This window comes from Lacerta agilis, chromosome 5, assembly GCF_009819535.1.
Source record: "Lacerta agilis isolate rLacAgi1 chromosome 5, rLacAgi1.pri, whole genome shotgun sequence".
NCBI lineage: Eukaryota > Metazoa > Chordata > Lepidosauria > Squamata > Lacertidae > Lacerta > Lacerta agilis.
The window spans coordinates 34,675,323-34,697,009 of record NC_046316.1 but is presented as its reverse complement, the minus strand read 5'-3'; the positions used below and the strand labels follow the sequence as shown (position 1 = coordinate 34,697,009).

At 41.9% G+C, this 21,687-nt stretch overlaps 2 protein-coding genes across 8 annotated transcripts in view; one reads left to right on the top strand and one right to left on the bottom strand.

Annotated features, from left to right (window-relative positions):
- Positions 1-6,633: 6,633 nt before the first annotated feature.
- On the top strand, positions 6,634-17,627 carry CCNJ (cyclin J). Its single transcript, XM_033149313.1, has 6 exons — positions 6,634-6,875; positions 7,567-7,703; positions 12,751-12,961; positions 14,649-14,948; positions 15,050-15,209; positions 17,131-17,627. Exons 2-6 carry the CDS (start codon positions 7,635-7,637, stop codon positions 17,525-17,527), a joined length of 1,137 nt encoding a protein of 378 aa, XP_033005204.1. The 5' UTR covers positions 6,634-6,875; positions 7,567-7,634; the 3' UTR covers positions 17,528-17,627.
- Positions 17,628-20,498: 2,871 nt separating this feature from the next.
- CC2D2B (coiled-coil and C2 domain containing 2B) overlaps positions 20,499-21,687 on the bottom strand; it is a 33,634-nt gene continuing 32,445 nt past the window's right edge. For all 7 annotated transcript variants that reach the window (XM_033149312.1, XM_033149305.1, XM_033149308.1 and 4 more), the window contains 2 exons: positions 21,394-21,571; positions 20,499-20,989 (listed from right to left, as the gene is read on the bottom strand). In XM_033149312.1, coding sequence (XP_033005203.1) covers positions 20,801-20,989; positions 21,394-21,571 — 367 coding nt within the window. In that variant the 3' untranslated portion in view covers positions 20,499-20,800. The remainder of the gene's footprint in view (positions 20,990-21,393; positions 21,572-21,687) is intronic.

Here is a 21,687-nt window from a genome sequence, read left to right as displayed (position 1 = left end):
TTGTGCGGGTTCTCTGTTGTTTGCTTGTGCTCCTTTGGTGGTGAGAGAGGTCGGGGTTGGTGTAGGGTGTGACTGTTCATTTGTGGTTGGCTGTGGTGGTCTTTGGTTTCCTGTGTGAGTGGGGTAGATGAGTGCTTTTGATTAGGTTAGCCATATTGATTTGTATGCTGTCAGTAGAGTTTTGTCATTGTCTTGTTGGTCTGTGTGTGTGATGAAGGGGAACCATACCGTCAGTTTCAGCTTACTGGTTAGTTTTTCTAGTAGGGCTGTTTCCCATACTACTTGGTACCATTGGTCCATGCTTACTCCTGACAGGTTTCTCCAGTGTCTGGTTATGATGTTTCTAGCTGCTGAGAGTAGGTGGGTTATGAATTCTTTGTGGTGTATGTGGGCATTGTTGTCTTGGAAGATGTTTAGCAAGACCAATTCTGGAGTGGTTTCTAGTACTTGCTTGGTTAACTTACCTATTTCTCGTATGGTTGTTGTCCAGAATCGCTGGATTTTGGGGCACTCCCACTACATGTGGAGGAATGTGCCTGCTGAGGTGCACCCTCTCCAGCATTTTGGTGAGGTTCCTGGGCGTATTAGCGTTAATTTTACAGGTTAGGTACCACCTGTAGGTTAGTTTCAGGGTGAGTTCTTTTATTTTCATTGATATGGATTTAAAGGGGGGTTAGACCACATTCTGGTCCATTGGGTGGGGTTGATTTCATATCCTATGTCATCCTCCCATTGTTTTTTGACTGCATCTAGGGAGTTCGTGCGATTTTTGAGTAGTATTTTGTATATTGTGGATACCATCCCTTTGCCGTGTCCCTTTGTCATTAGGATGAGGTTTTCGAAGGCTGTCAGGGGTCTAGTTGTTGCTGATTTTACTGCTGGATTGTTTAAGAGGGCATGTAATTGGTGTTGTGCTAACCAGGGCATTTGGGTGTCTTCTAGTTTGTCCTGCATTTCCTGTGTTGACAGAGGTTTGTTATTTTTATGAAAGTCTGTTAGGCGATAAAGGCCTTTGGTTTGCCAGGTTTTCATTTGGAGGTTTTGTGCTGCATAGTGGAATAATGGGTGGTAGGCCAGGGGAATTAGTGGGGTTGGTGTTGGGGATAGTTTGCCTGTTTCTGTTTTCCATGCTTTGAACATGGTTTGTGTGTACCTGTTAAGTGTTGTGGGGATTTTTCTTAGTTTGTTTGGGAGCAGTGGGTATGCAGTGGTGCAGATATTTTCAATTGTGTCCCTCTCTAAGTGTATCCATTGTTTTGTCTAGTCTTCTAGTATATATGGGATTATATGACGTATTTGGTTGGTATTGTAATATGCTTCTATGTTGGGGATTCCCCATCCTCCTTCTGAGGTGGGTAGGTGTAGGTATTTGGTGCTTATTCTTGGCTTTTTGTGTGAGAAGATAAAAGAGTGTAGTTTTCTCTGCCATCTGCAGAGTTGGGTTGAGGGAATCCAGATTGTGAGGGTTTGGAACAGGTAGGTTAGTTTTGGGATGGTGATCATTTTGATCATGGCTATTTTATCTGAGAGAGTGGAATTCATGTTGTTCCATCTCTTTAGGTCTTTGTTTATTTGTTGCCACAGGGGCTTGTAGTTGTGGAGGTATAATTTATTGAGGTTTTTGGTTATTTGTACCCCTAGATATCTGAACTTGGTGTGACAGAGTTTTATCTTGGTGATGTTAGTGAGTTCTCTTTGGATGTGAGGAGGGGTGTTGAAGCACATGGTTTCTGATTTTGCAAAATTTGCTTGTAGGCCCGTTGCAAATGTATTGAGTTCTCTGATTTAGGGAGGTTGCTGTGTTTAAGGGGTCTGGTGTTGTGACCATTAGGTCATCTGCAAAGAGCCCTAATTTATAGGTTCTACCTTTTATTACCACTCCTTTGATGTCTGTGGCTGCTCGGATTCGGATTGCTAGGGTTTCCAGAGCCAGGATAAATAGGAAGGAAGACAGTGGGCATCCTTGTTTTGTGCCTCTTTGGATTGCTATGGTGTTTGAGTCCATATTGTTAATTCTGCATTTTGCTGAGGCTTGGGAGTATATTTGTTTGAGGGTTTGTAGGAAGTTGGGGCCAAATTTCATGCTAGTAAAAACAGGTGTCTTGTTGAAAAAATGAAAAGCACAAAACTTGAAACTGATAAATTTTTATTTAGCACACAAATCATTTTGAACAATCGTGTGAATTGTGATGTTAAAACTATTAAGTCTTCTAAAAGTTTCAATTTCAGGCACATCAAAATCTCACTTTGTGTGCCTTTTCCTTTGATAATTTTGTCACCAATTCCTTCAAGTTAAGTGCTGATACTTTGGCATGTTCAATTCATATAGCTGCCAAGCCAACTAGTTGCAAAATGTAAGTTTATATAAGTTTGAGCTTTGAGAAATTGTGTTCACCACTTGCCATTGACACTTGGAAGTGTGGGAAGTATCCTTAGAGCAACAGAAACATTAGGCACATTATCCTGGAGTTTTTGTTGTAGTATAAAGAGATGTACTCCTTGGCTTAACAGATGCCTAAGTGTGATACATGGCTGGTTAGAATTTTCCAATGCTGAGTCAATGCAAAGAAATAATTATAGATCTGTTGAACCAAACTGAAGAAACTGGTTGATTCCTGATAACATTTAGCAGCAGCATTGACTACCAAGTTTAAAAAGGGCATGTGGGTTTATGTCCCAGACTCTCTTTCATATGCCATTTTCTTTGCTTTTCATGTTACTTCCATCATCATAACTTTGACCACACCAGATTCTCAATTGTTAATCTCATTTGCTCAAGCTGTCGAAGAAGAGTTTCTGTCATAAAGGCGCCTGTAGTCTCCTTTATAGTGCAACAAATCCCAAGAAATATTCTCTTATGATAACCTCAGGCTCAGACATCTCATTATCTGTGGCTTGATAGTATCAACATAATATAAATCATTGTAAGTTGTTCCATGTGACTAACATCAGATGTGCAGTCCAGAATAATTGAGTAGTATTTGGCTGAGTTTACATGTGCTAAGATGTTCTGCTTTGTACCATCTGCTAGAAGTTATATAAGCTCTTTCTGGTTTACCTGAAGGAGCGTCTACACCCCCATCAATCTACCTGGACACTGAGGTCCAGTGCCGAGGGCCTTCTGGCGGTTCCCTCACTGCGAGAAGCCAAGTTACAGGGAACCAGGCAGAGGGCCTTCTCAGTAGTGGTGCCCGCCTTGTGGAACGCCCTCCCACCAGATGTCAAAGAGAAAAACAACTACCAGACTTTTAGAAGACATCTGAAGGCAGCCCTGTTTAGGGAAGCTTCAAATGTTTAATAGACTATTGTATTTTAATATTCTGTTGGAAGCCGCCCAGAGTGGCTGGGGAAACGCAGCCAGATGGGCGGGGTATAAATAAATAAATATTGTTTCTTGATCTTTCACTGTGCAAATGTTCATTTGTGATAGAATCAAAAAGGGCTAGATAATTCTACAAGTTAAAAAAAAAATCCTTTGCGATCACTGTACAACTTTTCAGTTGAACCACAGAATGCCAGGTAAAATGCCAAGTAAATGTTTTGTTTAGAACATATAACAAAAACGAATCTGTATAAAAAGTGCCCCTCAAAGGTCAGTATTGCACCCCTCAGAGATCTGTACCCTAGATAGCTGCCTAGTTGGCCTAATGATGGCCCTGACCCTGGTGTGATCGTTTGCATGCATATCTCACTGAATTCAATGCAATTTAGCATGGATGATAGCATGTGCACAAAAACTCCTCGGCTGCAAAAGTGACTAGACAGGTCCAACTACTGCATTCTTCTCACACAAACTCTATTCACTAGAGCAGGCTTTATGCTGCAACTATTAAACAGCTACACAAATCCCAAGCCCTTCTCCCTCATCTCCATGAACTTCTACAGTGTGAAACAGTGGCTGCATCATGTCAAAGAGGTAATAAGATGTGATACCAAATTGTATCCATACTCACTCAGAAGTCCCACTTCATAGAATTTTAGAGCTAGAAGGGACCATGAGGGTCATCTAGTCCAACTCTCTGCAGTGCAGGAATCTTTTTGCCCAACATGGGGCTTGAACCCACAACCCTGACTCTACGAACTGAGCTATCTCAGCAGTACTTACAACAGAGTCTGCACAGGTTGGCTTTGCTCAAAAGCTATGTCTTTACCACATGTGCATCCTGACCCTATGCTTGCTCACTCCAAGGTCCCACCACTTTCTGTCAAACTTACCCAGGGCATAATCACCATGCAGTGCAAGTAAGCAAACATTAAGACTTAAGGAGCCTTACAGGAGTCTTAAACAGCACAGCCATGCAACACAAACCTATGGATGTTTACTTGGATGTAAGTAGCACTGTATTTAATGGGGTAACACTCTCTGCTAAGTGTGTAAAGGATGCAGCCCAACTCTCCTTACTCTGCATAGCCACCTGAAATAATATCTACAGACTATTAGCCAAGGCGTCCCAGTTTGGGGTTGCTAATTAAATATCATGCATTAAACATGGTTTGCGTTGAGTCACACAACTTTCATGTTTCTGAGCTCTACAAATTATCAATTAACCGAGTGGTTTAGTAAAATGCCAAATGATGCACCAGTGCGGCTGAATTTAGGAAGTGTGACATGCAGCATGCATGTTATAATATTAAAGAAAATATGCTCAAAATGCAGTATAGGTGGTATTTAACTCCATCACGGCTCTCAAAAATGTATAAAAATCTTGCCAATAACTGCTGGCGCTGTGGGGAAACCAATGGAGACATGTACCACATGTGGTGGACCTGTAAAAAGATCAAGAAGTTCTGGAATATAATTTATGATGAACTTAAGAAACTTTTATGAATAACTCTCCTTAAGAAACCAGAGGCCTTCCTTATAAGTATTGTTGAGAACGACATCCCAGAGAGTTTAAAAGATTTTTTTTTTATATGGAACGGCCGCTGCCCGAACGCTGATAGCATCAAATTGGAAAGGGGAGAGCGCTCCAAAAGTAAAAGAATGGCAAAATAAATTTCAGGAGTATGTTGAGATGGCCCAGCTAACCAATAGTCTGAGAGGAAATAACAGACAGGCCTTTGTGAAAAAATGGGAGAGATACAGAAAGTACCTACAAGGCATCAATAATGGCGGCCTTTGAGTGATCCTGGAGGAAAAATAACTGTATGTTATAAAATGAGGCTGTGTTCGGGTTTGTAGAATGTTCTAGAAATAAAATAAAGGATAAAAGAAAAATGTTAAGTACCTTCACATGCAGAAAATGAATGCTCATCAGAAAAGACAGGAAGTTTACAACTTGTTTATTTAAGTATATAATTTAGGTTTAGGTTAGTTTATTTTACACACACACACACACACACATATATATGTGTGTGTTTTTTTAATTTATTACTTTAGTGCATTTATATATATATATATATATATATATATATATATATTCTTTCTTTTTTACTTTTTTACTTTTTGTATTTGCATGAGTAAATCTCTATTATTATTATTATTATTGTTATTGTTGCTATTATTATTATTATTATTATTATTATTTATTCACTTCTTCCTCCACTGCCCACTATATGCCTCAATAAGATCTAGGCTTCTCCCTCTAATCCCGACTATCGCCAAGGACGATGACCGCATGAAATATCTACTGGCGGATGCCAACCCCTTGGTTTCACATGGAGTGGCCATCTACACATTACAGGCCCTGAAACTCAGGACCACCTTTTTGGCCAACTTCCCTTAGCCTTAGTCTTATGTATATTCCCAACATGAACACTGTCGTCACGCCCGCTAATGCTTTTTATTTTGTTTTATCCAGTATGATTTTACTTCCAATTGTTTTAACTGTATCTGTTGTATTCTTTGCATAATCGTGTCAGGCTACTGCCTGGTCTTTTACTATGTGCTATGGCCATAGGGCTAATGCAATAAATAAATAAATTGATTGATTGATTATTGTTATTGTTATTAGTATTATGTTGCTGTTGTTTGGTGTATAGATACTGAATTAAACTGGAACAGTGCAGTAAAGTTTATTTCTGAGGGATAAAAAGAAAGAAAAAAATGAATTTAGGAAGTGTGTTCTGAGAAAGAGAGCCATCAAGTGATTCCCAGCAGCTAGAGGGGGGAAAGGAGCAAACGCCGTCAGACTAGGTCTCTGACACTTGATCAATGCAGCCTCCACTCCTCTTATCACGATCCCCTTATTCGATCCTGGCTGTTCTCCGCACCCAACCTTTGCTAACTGATAAGCATATACGCTTATTCAAATTGTTCAAAACACACACTTTCACAACGCGGAAGACGTCCCCCGCCAGCCCCGGACAATGACTTGAGTCCTTTACAGATCCCCGCCTTGAACATTAAAAAAAAAAGAACAATCCACGCAAGGCGACCTTTACCCGAGCGCACCTAAAACCACTTGCCCCCAAACCAGGCCACGTGACTCCCCGCCCGCCGCCGCCTCCTCTCTTTTCGCTTTTGCTTTTTTAAGTCTGAGCGGCCTACGGCAATCCAATTGGCCCAAAAACTTCCAGCGCATATGGCAGCGGCGGGGGTAAGGGAAGTGGATGGCGCGCGCTGATTGGAGCGCGCGGCCGGAGCGGAGTTGTAAGGCGAGCGCCGATTGGCGGAGGCGCGGCCGCATGTGTCCGGCTCGCTGTCTTTGTATACAGAGTCGCTCTCGGAGCCCCTTTAACAATGGACGGAGGGAGCCGCTCCGGCGGATGGCGACGGGCAACGAGCGCAGCTCCCGCGGGATGCCGAGCCTGAGGCTGCTGCTGCTGCTGCAGATCTGCGTTCGAGTCGGGGCGATGCCCGGGGAGATGCCCGAGGTGGATCTCTTGCTGGCCCGGGGGCTCTAAAGAGAGAAGTGGAGCTGGGCAAACTCCGGGTAAGTGGAGAGGAGGCGGCGGCGGGGCTGCGCGCAGCTCCGAAGGAGGAGAAGGAGGAGAAGGAGAAGGGGACTCTCCAGAGGCAGGCTAGGGCAGCAGAGGAAGCGTGTCAAGTCAAGCCCTTTGTTGTAGCTTCATCTGGCGCTGCGCTCTCGCTTTCCACAAGGAGGAGGAAAGTTGGCAGTTGCTGCGGGACGGTCTTGGGCGGGGAGGAGGTGGCCGGCGCTCGCTTTCCCCCGCAGCCCTTGTCAAGAGGCCAAGACGTCCTCCGCCTCCTCCGAAGCTCAGCTGGGCTCCCACCGCGCTTCCTGATCCCCCGGTGCCGCCCGGAGGAGGGCTGGCTGCCCTTTAATGCAAACCCCTGGTTCCTCGCTTCCCACCTGGGGGATCCGACGGGCGATCGGGAGCTGCGTCAAAAACTCCCAGCTCGATCTCTCTTGCTAGCCCGAGGATCTCCTGCGCGCCTCTCTCTCGGCATGCATTGAGTGAGATCAGCTGCCTGGCCCCAAGCGCAGCTCCCTCGGCCGGCCTCCCTCCCTGGAAAGAGAGTGGGGAGGGGATCGCGGAGTTCTCGTAGCTCGGCGGGGCGAGGTGGGGAGCAGTTGCCCGGTTGCTTCTAACTGGGCGCAAGCGGCGGCCCTGGAAAACGGGGTCTGAGCCCGGGCTGCTTCCGCTCCTTCTCCTGTGCAGGCTTCGGTGCTGCTGCCGCCGCCGCCGCCGCCGCCCGCTGCTGATTCCCGGCCGCCTCACCCTGTCCCATGGAGCTAGAGGGGCAGTGGTGGAAAGGACAGCTCGCTGCCGACATCCACCAAGCGCTTCGCTACAAGGTAACTCGGATCATCAGGGCACGATCGTGTTCTACCACTTTCCCCCACTTTTTTTTTTAATTGCTCCGCGTGAAGGTAGGTGTCGGGCTGCTCAGTGCTAGAATCAAGTTTGCTTCTTTTGAGTGAGAGGGTGAAACAGCTGCCTACTGCTCTTTCTCTGTCCTTCTCCCACCCCACACTGGGCGCATCAAACGACTTCCTGCGTTCACTCTTTTGTCCCCAGCGTTTACATTTTGCAGGAAGGCCGTGCCCTATGGGCCGCCTGTTTACCTCCAGATGGATTTCATAGTCTTACTTGTGTTCATTCATAGGGCTGTTACAGAAGCGAAGTTGCAAATAAGTTCATGTGCAGGTGGGGAAACTAACTGCATGCTTGTTGGGAATTCCGGGGGACTTGCTTCTGAGCCATGCCCTGAAAGTTAGTTGTGCTTTAAATCCATCTTGATAACCTGCCTTGTATTTCCCACTGAACGGGGCTTGCTTCCGAGTAGACACTCATAGGGTTGCACCATAAAGCTTAGGTACATTAAATCCCATTGATTCCGGTGGCTTTAATTCCTAAGCTGCTTTGTTCTCTCATGGGACAGGGCAACTCTGTCAACTTTCATGTGCACCCAGCACCCTGTACCAGGGCCTCCCAGCCACCAGGAACAGTTTTTGGAGGTGATTGGGGAGGGAGGGGAAAGTTGCCAAAGCAATGTTCCATGTACTGTATTCTGTTCATGGAAGCAAAATTAGACTCCAAGCCAGTGTCCTAAAAGTGCCTAGGATCAGACTTCACCTTTCTCTGAACTGGGGCCTAAGGTAAACATCCCAGACTGCCCACACAACTTGCTTCAGGCTGCATTATATGTCTGCGGCAGAGATGAAACTTAGATCTCACAGATCTGTGTCTGGCTGGCAGTCTTCTGAGTCATGGTGTCTGCCAGATGTATGTATATTTGTGAGCATTTGAAACTGGACCTGTTGCTTTTGCAAAGGAGTCTGAAATGTTTCTTCTGAGGATCAAGAAGGGTGGCTGAGTCAAAGGTTTCACACAAAGTGCTTTCTAGCACCTATAGAAACAAAGGGTAATATACTTTGCATTGCCTTCAAAGAGTTCATTGAAACTTTTCTTCTGCTTGATCAGCTTTACTTTGTTAATTGAACAGCATGTGGAGATGAAACTCCTATTCAGATAGTGACTTCATTGAGGGACCTGTTTATTTTTCCTCTACTCATTCAGGAATTGTGAGAACCTGTTTAGTCTTGGCTTTTCCCAAAGTGACTCATCCCTGATTTTAAAAAAAGTCTTTATTCTACCTTCTATACAAAATGGATTTCCTTTAAAAAAAAAAAATCATCAAGACAACTTCAGATGCCTTGTCCCAAAGCCTGTTGAGCTATGTGGAAGTTCCAGGCTGCTTAACTGGGCTATTGAGCCAGAGTTTCATGGGAACTACATAAAGAATGATGAAAATGTGATAGTGGGTTGCTGGGCGGCAGGAACAACTGTGGGAGAGGCTGGGTCATAGTTGTTAAAGGGACATTAGACAGCTGGCTAGTGCTATAGATCCTAGTCGGAAATTGTCAGCCCATTAGCTCTATTTGTCTCTTTCTCCTAGAGGCAGACTGCAATAAAAATGCAGCAGTCTTCCTCAAAGGACCAGTGTGAGAACATTTCTTACTTACACATTTATAGGCTGCCAAATTTAAAATGTTGGGTTTCCATCTGGAATGTCTACTTGATCTTAGCAGGTTTAATCCTTTTTAATAATAAACAAATGCACGTTATCTGCTCTGGAGTTAAGTGTTGCCACCTGTTTCTGGCAGGATTCCTGTGGTTTTAAACAGGGTAGAAATTCAGCAGGTGCAGCTTTTCATCACTTTGGTGCAGTGGTTGAATTTCTGCCTGTCATGCTACTGTTAAAGGCATATAACCCCCGCTGGAATGATGGCAACTCTTCTGGAATTACCAGTTAATATACTGTACTGATTCAGTTATGTTAATTTCATAAATAGTTGCCACCTATTTCTGAACCCTTTGTTGTGTGTGTGTGTGTGTGTGTGTGGTTGCCTCTGGTTGTACAAATGCGCTCTCAGCAGTTACCACTGCTATATATGTAAGCTGATGAAAGAGTAAAAGTCTGGATATGGCTGACACCTTGGTCAATTCTCTCTTGAGGAAGGGTACCATGCAGTTTTCTATAACTGAAAGCACCAGAACTTACATATTTGTAAGTGTGCTTAGGACTGCACCCTTTTAAGCATTAACCTGTCTGAACAGCACCTTAGTCATACTCCCATATAGGTCACAAACAGGAGCAGGGCTGCCCTGCTCAGTTCTACTGACAACTGAAGTGTCAGTCTCTTTGAAACTAAACCAGTGTACTTGCCCTGGCAGCTGTTTTGAAGCATGAGTGATTTGTGTGACCACCATCCCATTTTTCTGCTCTCTTGCCAGCTTCTTAAAGCCTTTGTTGATCCCAATGTAAGCTAAGAAAGATAGCTGAAGTCAGATGTGTCTTTTTAAAAAGATCCTGAAATTCTGGATTTATTCCACAGTAAATCATTCTTTGCTGCAAACTAAATCCAAACTATTATTTGGGGATATTCCTTCTTGATTACTTTAATTATAGACTTGTCTTGTCTTCAGTGCAAGTGATTCTCTGTCCTATGTTTATTTTTAAAGCAATGGGCTGTGATGTCTTACCTTGCTGACTGCTCTGAGTCAGGTAACTAAATCAGTGACTCTTGCAGTTAACCCTTAACTACAAAGGATAATAGCTATCTAAGGCAGCTGAGCAATAAAGAAAATTCAGGCCTTTGTATGTCAAAGCATTTTATCTGTGGTTTTCCCTGTGAAAACCAAGAACACTTAGAATCATAAAATTGTAGAGTTGGAAGGGACCAACAAGGCTCATCTAGTCCAACCCCCTGCAATGCAGGAATCTTTTGCCTAACATGGGGCTTGAACCCATAACCCTGAGATTAAGAGCCTCATGCTCTACAGACTGAGCTCAATTTTTTTGAGCCGTGGATATAGTGCTGGATAAAAAAATTCCCTGTTCTAGCAACACTCAATGCTCATTGTAATGATCGTTCATAACTTCCTAGACTACAGACTTGCTGGCATTGCATATTCTTAGCTCCAGTGAATTCTTGGGTACTTACATGCTAATAGATGGATCATAGCATCTGTTTTGTGCAAACAAGTTTGGAGAGGTGATAAGTGCTGGCATGCCTGCTAGTCAGATGAGTGCTAATTGGCTGCCTCCCCATGGTCCAGCTGTGAGCTGGAGATCCAGTAACCCTTTCCACCACAGAGGTGTTGTGAAAGCAATGATTATAGACAGATCTTGCTAATGTAATAGAAGCCCATGTAGTGGACTGTCCAGCTGCTCATATGCATAAGGGTGACTACTGTTCTAGATTAGCTGAAGAAGCCTTTTGCCTTGTCTGTTACGTGAGCACTGTGACAAGTAATAGGACTGAAGGCTAAAGTAGTTTGGGTGGTGGTGGTAGGGATGGAAAGGCCTATGAACATCCCTTACATATATGGTGAGAACCGGAGAGAACAGACAACAAAATAAGGCTTTTGTGCAAAAACTGCCTCTTTTTATAATGTACTGCAGTAATAAGGTGCAGGACAATGTAAACCCATTTGTGTTACTTAGAACCTTGTGGTATTTTGTTGCTATGTTTGATTTTGGTATGGAAATTTGTTCCCATATGTTTGATTCTAGATGTCTCTCTACTTTTATTTGACGCCTACTGTTATACTCCGTTATGTTATAAATAAAAATACAAAAAAAGGCCCACCCCAGGGCACTTATGGAATCCAACGGATTCCTGAATGGTCAGTGGAATTTTCTTGCATATGGAGCTAGTGATTCTGTCAAGGCCTTTGTCTAGGGAGATGTGGCAGGCCATCAACACAATTGTTCCTGAGTGCCCTTTCTAGTGCTGTGGAGTCAGTGCTGTTTGTTCCCTGGTACTCGAAAGAGCTGCAGCTGATGAAAGAGATTGGATGATAAGCGCATTTTGAACCCACCACTTCTTGTAGCTAATTTGGATGCGTGCAGGATGTTGTGTATGTGTGGCTATGTGAGATAGCAGTGCACCCAGAGCTATTTGATGACTTCCACCTGGCTTTCCCTTTGGAGGGAATGTTGTGGTGGCCCAGCTTCTTGCACTCTTGGAAGAAACTGATTACCTGAACCCTGAAGTAGTGTGCATGAACACAAAAGCTCATACCAATAACAAACTTAGTTGGTCTCTAAGGTGCTACTGGAAGGATTTTTAAAAAATTTTATTTACCTGAACCCTGTTCTTCTTCCTTGATTTCTCAGTGACTTTTCATACTATTGACCATGCTATCCTGCTAGACTTGACTTGTGAGTAGGGACAGGGAGGCAATGTGTAAAAGTGCTTCTGCTCCTGCTTACAGGACACATATATCTTAGCCCCTTGGCGACTATCTTCTAGGGTGCTGCAGGAATGTGGTTGTGTTTTAAAGGGTTGTTTTTGATCTGTTGATATTTTTAATTCTTGCTTTATTTGTAACTGAGTTTTAAGACTGTAGTTAGCTGCTCTGGCAGGAGGTAAGGAGTGATATAAGAACAAATACAGTCGTACCCTGGAAGTCGAACAGAATCCGTTCCGGAAGTCCATTCGACTTCCAAAACGTTCAAAAGCCAAAGAGCGGCTTCTGATTGGCAGCAGGAAGCTCCTGCAGCCAATCAGAAACAAAGGAAGCTCTATTGGACATTCGGATTCCAAAAGATCGTTTGCAAACCGGAACAATCAGTTCTGGGTTTGTGGCGTTTGGGAGCCAAAACGTCTGAATTCTAGGGCATTTGGGATCCAAGGTATGACTGTAAATGTAACATCCAAGTGGAGTCATCACAAGATCTGGAGTGTGGTGTCATCAGTAGGAAAAAATAAGAGAAACTGTAAACCCTAGAAACCTTAAAAATGACTTCAGTTTCTATAATTTGGGTCAGTTTAAATGCCTGTGTAGTGGTGGCTGTCTTTTTTTTTTAAGTGCCTGTTATTCTCCACTTAGGAGCTGAAGCTTCCATCCTATAAAGGCCAGTCTCCCCAGTTAAATCTGAGAAGATACTTTGCAGACTTGATTGCCATTGTGAGCAATCGCTTCAGGCTCTGCCCTGCTGCCCGCCATCTTGCTGTTTATCTCCTGGACCTCTTTATGGACCGTTACGACATATCCATTCAGCAGCTGCATGTGGTGGCTCTTTCCTGTTTGCTTTTAGCGAGTAAGTATGAAGCAACAGGATGAACAGATTTGAAAATCATATTTCCCATTGTTCGGTTAAAAGCTCCTCAGTTTTCCAGTCTGTTACATGTCCTACAACTATGCAAAAAGAAAAAAAGAAAAACACCACCCTGCAAGATATTGAAGGATTGTGAGGGAGACACAGGGCATTGGCAGTTTCTCAACGAGCACTGTTCTATGTAGGTTCAATCTCATTCTTATATCCACATGTCCAGTGTTAATATCACATTACTCTCTGACCTACCTCAGGTACAGTCGTACCTTGGTTTTTGAATTTAATCCGTTCCGGGAGTCCTTTCGACTCCCAGAACAGTTCAAAAACCAAGGCGTGGCTTCCGATTGGCTGCAGGAGCATCCTGTGGCCAATCAGAAGCCGCAGAACCGTGCTGGATGTTCGGCTTCTGAAAATCGTTCGAAAACCAGAACAATCCCTTCTGGTTTTCAATCGTTTGGGAGCCAAAACATTCGAGTTCAAAGGTGTTCAGCTTCCAAGGTTCCACTGTACAAATCACATCAAAAGCAAGGTGACTGGGGCTGTGTTTAAACCTGTCCCCCAAATTGTGTGACTCCTCCCACCTCTGCCATGTTGATCATAACATAAATTGGGAGCCTGCTCTACATGTGGTGTCTCACTACACAGTGTGGAACCCCAGGCAAGAAGCATTTCATATTGTGCCAGGATCCTCAACAAACTGAAAGAAAACCATAACTTCTGCAGCAGAGAGCTAATGTAATGAAGGGTAGAGCTAAAAGCAGCCCCTGTCCCAATGAGTAAATTGTGAAAAGGGCTTTGGTGAGCAGCAGAATTCCTGCTAGCAGTTGTTGTGTCTACCTCAGAAGCTTTTGGACAATTGATTTTGCAATATACTTCATGAAGGATGAAATACCTCAGAATTTCAAATATTGCGATGCTATACCTAGTTGTTCACATCAGAATCCTCTATCACATTTGCAAAAATACGGAAACCAAAACTGGTTATTTCAGATACTGCGGTACTGAGTATGGCATACATCCCCAAAAAAAGTAATAATCGCTTTCTACTCGGTGAATATATCTGAAGTAGCAAACCAAATCTGCCTTGAATGTACTCAAAACGCCTTTGTCAAAACCTTAAAAAAATAAACATATAAATAAAGCCATTTATATTGTCAACCTAAATGAGCAACCTATATTTAATTTTGAAACTGAGGACCAGTTCTTCCATAGATTTTGTAAATGTATATCCTTTATACTTAATAGAAAGTGTATATGTGCTCTGGTTAGGCCGTTATCTACCTCTGCAGCTTTTCGCTATGAGGTGATATAAGGTACTACAAGTGCAACAGAATCCCAGTTGTAACTTTTTGCAGGATATGGTGGCAATTAGCTAATCCTCTGTAGCAGGACTGACCAACATGCTGTTCTCCAGATGTTGTTCAACTCCCATCAGCCCCAGCCAACCTGATCAATGGTTGAGGATGATGACACTTACGCTTCAACTCCTGGAAGGCACCCTGATGTCTAACCCTGCTGTATGCCAGCTGCTATTATTTATTTTATTTTGCAATGTTGATCCGTTTCTTTTTGAGGCATTGCCCTTCCTCCATGAGGGGCTAAAACATACATGCATTTGTTTTTATTGTGTACCTGTGCTGTAATGGAATTTTACCTTCTCATTTCCCCCAAGGTAAATTTGAAGAGAAGGAAGACAGTGTACCTAAACTTGAACAGCTAAACAGCTTGGGTTGTATGACTAACATGAACCTGGTACTAAACAAACAGAACTTGCTGCACATGGAGCTGCTGTTACTAGAAACCTTTCAGTGGAACCTCTGCCTCCCGACAGCTGCTCACTTCATTGACTATTACCTCTCCATTGCCGTTCACGAGTCTGATCTTCACGATGGATGGCCAATGGTTTGCTTGGACAAGACAAAGTTGTACATGGCAAAATATGCCGACTACTTTTTGGAAGTATCCCTGCAAGGTGCGTTTTCATGGCTTTGTTCTAAAGACCCCCCATAGTTACTTAGGTTACACAGCTAATACTGTGTTTGACTTAACCATGATCCTCCGATGTCTCTCCAGATCATGCATTTTTAAATTATGCCCCTTCGTTAGTGGCTGCTGCATGTGTGGCTTCTTCAAGGATTATCTTGCGTCTTTCTCCAACGTGGCCAGCAAGACTCCATCGCCTTACTGCGTATTCCTGGGACTTCCTGGTGCCATGCATTGAACGATTGTTGGTGTAAGTTTTTCAATAAGTCTCTAAAAATGATGGTGTGGGTTTAAATCACCCAAGTGGTGGAATGCAATGGGGTGTATGTGTTTTGCTTTGCCTTGTGATCGCTTTGAAGAAACTGGTAGTCATGCTGGTGTCGTTCTTGATTCTGGCAACTGATTCGTTTTTAGCTTGAATGCTTTCACAATAATTGCCACATTTTATTATTTCCCCCTTTTCTGCCTGAAAATCATCCTAGTTATCACAGACTTCAACCTTGTGTGTTTTGGCTAAGGTACAAAGTGCCTTTATTAAGGGGACTTTCATTCTAATCTTTCCTTCCTTGGGACCCACTTGACAAAATCGGCTTCTGACTTGAATGTGGTTTCCCCCTCCTTGTGCTGCCTTGCTCTGCATCGTCTTCAGCCTGCAATCCACCACTTGAAATTTAGAAGGTCTGAAATTGCATGATGGCTTTATTCATACAACTATTTTTATTTAGGCTTTTTATTGTGGAGTTTTGCTTTGCATTACTGCTGCAAGGAAAATCTGGCTCGTGGTGGCTTTGGTGCCTTAGAAATAGTTGCATAAACAGTACCTTGTCTGACTTCTATCAGTGCACTTATTGGTCATCTTTCTACTGAAGTACCCAAGGTGATGTACCTACAATAAAATGAAAGAGCAGAAGCATACACGTTTAACAGCATAAAACTAATCTTAACGATATCCGTAAGATAGCCAGAATAAGTCAAATACAGGAAGTTGTAAAGATGACTTAATTCTGTGCTTCATTCATACCCACCAGATGGTGATAAGCATTAAACTTATTTTTGATTAAAGTATACCCTTTTAGCGCCCTGCTGCTGCTAAACTCATGGTCTTGCATGCATGCCCTATTGATTTCAACAAGTTTTCAGAAATGACAGTGCTTTGGATTGCAGCTTTAAGGTGCCAGACTGCAGAGCGAATTAAGCACACTGAAACAGTATTGAAAAATTAATAGCCATTCAGAGTATAACCTTCTGAGGCATATTTTATTGTAAGGATAGGAAACCTGTGGCCTTTTAGAAGTTGTTGGACTGAAACTCCTGCCCATTGGTGATATTGATTGGGGCTGATGTAAGGTGGAGCCTAACAACTGGAGAGCCACAGATTCCCCTTTCTCTGTTTGTTTGTTTTTTCAAAAATACTAAATTTTGTAGATGTAAAAAAACAAACACCCAGTTTTAAAATCAACCTTAGATGCTGTTCTTAAAATGCATCTGCAATGTAAATTCAAAACGTTCTGTGACTGCAGTGCTTCCTACACTACATCTGTTTTGGAAGTCTGCTTAATCTGGGGAACCGGGTTCGCATCTCTGCTCCTCCCCATACAGCTGATGGGTGACCTTGGGCTAGTCACACTTCTTTGAAGTCTCTCAGCCCCACTCACCTCACAGAGTGTTTGTTGTGGGGGAGGAAGGGAAAGGAGAATGTTAGCCGCTTTGAGACTCCTTCGGGTAGTGAAAAGCGGGATATCAAATCCAAACTCTTCTTCTTCTTCTTCTTCTTCTTCTTCTTCTTCTTCTTTTCTGAAAAGTCCCCCCCCCCAAGTCCAATTGTTTTATGAGGATGTAAAGTGCTTGTTACATTTGTTTTACATGAGGTAATGTCAGTGAAACAGTATACTGAGATTATCATTGTGTTCTATTGTTGTTGAAACTGGGGCCAGGATCTAAAGCATTGTAAATAATGTTCACACCTGTATATGTGTGTTCCTCTCCCCACACAGACATCCTCAGTTTCTTCCCACAGAAATTTCCATGCATATCAAGTAGGCTTTGATATATGAAGAAATACTCTCACCCCAATATGCCTGTGTATATATATACACATACATACACAGGGTTTCTGGTTTCCAGCCTCTCTAAAATGGATAATAAAATAAGGTTTTAATATTATATTCTAGAGCCCATGATAATGATGTAAAAGAAGCCAACAAGCAAAAAGGACAGCATGGTTCTCAAGCAGCCCAGCACAGTTTATTTCAAACAACCACACAGCCTCCACAGCAGCACATACCCCAGTATGTTCAAGCACATCAGACTCCTCAGCAGTATCATCCAACAGCGCAGCAGCAAAACTGCCAGCAGATTCTGCCATCTGGCCACACGTCGTCTTATCCACTGCAGACTTGCCCAGCTGGTTTACAAGGTGGTGTCCAGGCTAGAGGTCATATACAGATGGCTGCTGGAATGTCACTAACTGTCCCCATAGAAATGAAGCCATGTATAAGTGTTTCCTACAACCGAAGCTATCAGATCGCTGGACGTTATCCTTGCATTACTCCCTGCTTTGAGAGGTGATAACTACAGCAGAATGCTGCAAGGAGGACAGTCCTCTATTTTTCCTCTTAACAGCAGAAGTAGTTGAATACTTTTTTAAAAAAAGGTATCTCAATTGCAGGAACTGCTAATATGAGATTATACCTGCTGATAAGGTGTTAATAACCTGAGAAGGATGGAATATTCCTAATTCACAGTTGTTGTTGTATTTGTTCATTTGAAGCCTGCGCTTAAAACTGATGCTGAGAAACTGCTGCACTGGCTTAGTTTGTCTTCCCATGAAGAGGAATGATCCCATGTGGTTCTAAAGGGACCACTGTGTCTACCCTTCGCTATACAGTATTGAATAAGACTTTAAACTCCACCAAGTGCCATGCTTTCCTTCAAGATGGAGAGCCACATGGGAGAGGAGAGAACCTCTTGATTGAAATTGGCAGTTCCGCTCTTGTTCAAGATCTTTGGATGATATTTTGTGTTAGAATGCCCTTTGGGTTAACTTTTTTGTATATCTCATACTTCAAAGTACTTTAGTGTTTGTTGAAACCATTTTAGAGCTAAACTGTCATACTAACTCAGGGAATAATCAAACTATTTGATACTGGTGTATATCATTTAAGTAGTGTTCTTGGGTTTCCTCACTCAGGGTAATGGCCATAGCAAATACCAAAGGGAGTTCAGATACTCATCCAGACTACTCCCTTAATCCAAAATTGTGCTTTCTATTGGGAAGAATGGTGTGCTATTTTCAAACAAAACCAATAGCCAACTGAATATTGTTTGTGGTTTCCCCTAGTTTATGTAACAAACTATTTATGACCCAAATTATTTTTCTCTCTCCATTGTATGACTTCCTACTTAAATAGGGAGAAAGTACAATTAATCTTTTCAAGAAGCATAGCATTGTACATGATAGTTGCAGAGCAGATAGGGGATTGAAGTTCTCAGGCTCTACCAGAACAGCTACCACTTCTTGTTTCTACAATCGTATTAATAGCAATTCAGATATTTTTCTGATGTGAACTAGATAGTCCTACAAAGACTGCTAAGTGCATAACTATCAGAAAGGTGATAGTTTTTAGCTATTTAATTTCCTATACTTGAGTTCATACCAGAAACAGAGTGGCAAATGGAAACACCTTACAGCTTCTCTAGCTTCCTATCTGATGTAGATGTGAGAAGGAATCCATGATGGTTGAAGGCAGAGGGTAGCACTTGCTTCCTGATGTCTAGGAATGGATTAAGTTTTTCAAAAGAATAGTATGAGTTGATAGGGGAAAATATATATAAAAATTGTCACAGATTTTCCTCACAAAAGGGATCATCCCCAAACACTTGGTGCTTTGAGAGAAATGGCACTGCCATAAGGCTCTCCTAGAGCTGAATATGCTGCAAAAAATATTCTATAATTTAGAGGAGAAACAATCCTCTGTAGTAATTTTTTTATACCGTAATATATTTTCAGGGTGTCTTAAACAAATGTGTGGAGTTTTTGAGAGAAGGGAACATTCTGAGAACACCACCAATTTGATAAAGAGTATCTGCTACTTTAAGCTCTTTAAATATTGTCTTGTTTTCCTCTCACATGCTATCCTTTAAGGGGGCAGAGGGGTGGTTACAAATAGAATAGGTGGAGGTCTGATGGTATCATTTGTGGTGGTTTCACTTTAATATGTGAGGATGAAGGACTACAGAATGCATCTGAAAGGGAAAGATACTCAACTTAGTTTGTTATACTATATTTAAGACTCTTCATTGTTTGACTACCTCAGTAATACGTTGAATGTACAGTCTTGTGGTAATCTATGACTTGAAATAACAGGTTACTTGTTTCTTTTTTTTTACATTGGGTTCATTTTCATCCTCCACTTGTGAGACAGCAAACTAGAGTTACTAATACAAAAGTCTGTTTTGTAGGCCTGTACACTCAAACATTAGCTGATAATTAACACTGGAATTATGGGGGAGGGTAATTAGTTAACAGCAAAGCCTATGTGTAATAGGGTATTACTTGTATTTAAGTCATTAGACTTAAAAGGATCCACTATGTGCTATTGGGTTTGTGGTTTTCTGCTCTGAATTTTTTATTTATTTATTATTTACTGTAGCCTTTTGAATTTGACATACTAGCAGGATATTGACAATAGAATATGCACTGTGAACCATTTCCAGTTCTTGCTTTTTTATTTTTTAAAAAATGGGTTTGGTCAATCTCCACTGAATCCACACACTACTTGAAATTCCGACTGAAGGAATTATGGGTCGTGGTCATGCAAGAGAAATGTCTACAATAAAAAAATTCCAGCTGAGTGCCATGCACTCATTTTAAAAATAAAACTAGTTTTGGGCAGTTATCTCTCTAGTGGTCTGTTTATTTGAAAGCAGCAAGTGAATGGAGCTCATTCCATACCATATGTCCCAGTATGTGTTTTTTTTTTAAATATGCTACCTCTATAAACAAAATAGGCAGGAAATACTTTTTTAAAAAAATCTATAGCAAAAAAGGTCTGTGCTTTATACTCCACCAATGACACATCCTCTTCTTCTAAGAAGGAGAGGAAGCAAGACAGGAAATGTTTCTGTATTAGGTTATAAACAACTAGCAATGGAACTATAGGCTATTTATGCTGAAATCACACTGAAATCAGTATGGTTCTAGGGCAATTGCTAACAGGATAACATAGAATTCTACAGCTATTCAACAATGTATTTCTACTCTTGTACTAAAGGAAATACAAAACATACATAACTGCAAACTTGGAAGACACTGACTATTGAGCATAGGATGGTATGCAGGAGTGTCTCCAGAATGAACCAAATCCCTGGTTAATATGCCATTTCAGACATTATCCCAAGGTAAAGGAGGTTTGGTCCCTTGGCTTCATAGTGAATATTGATCCAAGGGTGCTTTCGCTGGGTAGTCATTAGAAACACAAGTCCTTGAACCAGCAATATAACATTTTGAATCTGGCTAATTTAAATCTTGCAATATAGAGATGGGTACAAGGAAAGCTTTTATTTTCTGATTATTAAAATCTTTTTAATGCTGTTTACCACTGCAGAAAGTAAATGAAAGCACAAGTTAATACAATTACAAATGAACAACATTTTTACGTATATCTAGTAAGCAATATGTGAGGAACATTTAAGAGATAATCTCTGCAAAAGCAATGTGAATCTCAAGACATAACTTACTACTACTTGTTGATATAAGAGTGAAAATTCAGACATCACAACCAGAAAGCATCTCAAGGCTGCACTAAAATTCTTCATTCCTGAAGAGTTTTGTGGTACTGCTTACTGGTGGCGTACCAAAGATACTAAATATATCCAGACAGATAGCATGTTATTTGGGTAAGGATGAATATACACAGCAAGAGCAAATTCTGTGTTGGGAACCTCTGAAGAATGAATTCCTGTCTGATAAACAGCTTCAGTTATTGACTGTAGATCCAGATACGGCATTTGAATAGGAAATCCTGTAACCTACAAAAATATTTTCTAAATTATAAAATAATCACTCTGTCAAACATTGCTTGTTTGCTCAGCAATGATATTAAACTTTAGAAAGTACAAATTCTTAACATTTTTCAGTACCTTAACATGTGTTTCATGTTTAAAGTTTGTTTCAATAAAAACAAGGCCACCACTGAAATAAGTTATGGTTCTGAGTTCTGGCTTTACCTCTGAGCACTAGCCCCCTCAAATCTAAATCTGGGGCTTGATCCCTTATCTCTGAACCCTTGTGTCAAGCTCCTAAGTGATGTCTGCCTGTGGCTCAGTCCTGACTGCAAAGATCCAACTCCCCCTCCTTTATAAGAGCAGAAATAGTGGGAGTGAGTGTCCCTGAGAACAGGATATTTCAATAATCTAGTAGCATAAACACTAACCCAGTAATGTTCCTGGAAAGCCTCCAAATTATTTTCTTCTTTTTCTCTAGCTGTCTGTCCATTTCTAAATTCTAGATTTGAGAGAATTTGTCGTAAGACACTGGTACACTGTCGATGCCACCGAGTTGGCTGCTGAGATCGCCATTCCATAAATTTCTTTTTCAAAGTCTTTTCAATCCTGTTTTTTTTTAAGTAGCAGCATAAACAGTTACCATTACAGCATTTTATTAACACCATACAATGACAAAACGTCTAAATTAGTGGGTGTCATGGAATGTAGAACAGAAACAATAT

What these genes read in the sequence shown, in the direction of transcription:
- CCNJ (XM_033149313.1), top strand. Translation starts at nt 7,635, where the DNA reads ATGGAGCTAGAGGGGCAGTGGTGGAAAGGACAGCTCGCTGCCGACATC. An exon ending in ACCAAGCGCTTCGCTACAAG is followed by an intron (nt 7,704 to 12,750) that starts GTAACTCGGATC and finishes TTCTCCACTTAG; the next exon opens with GAGCTGAAGCTTCCATCCTA. An exon ending in TGCATTGAACGATTGTTGGT is followed by an intron (nt 15,210 to 17,130) that starts GTAAGTTTTTCA and finishes ATTATATTCTAG; the next exon opens with AGCCCATGATAATGATGTAA.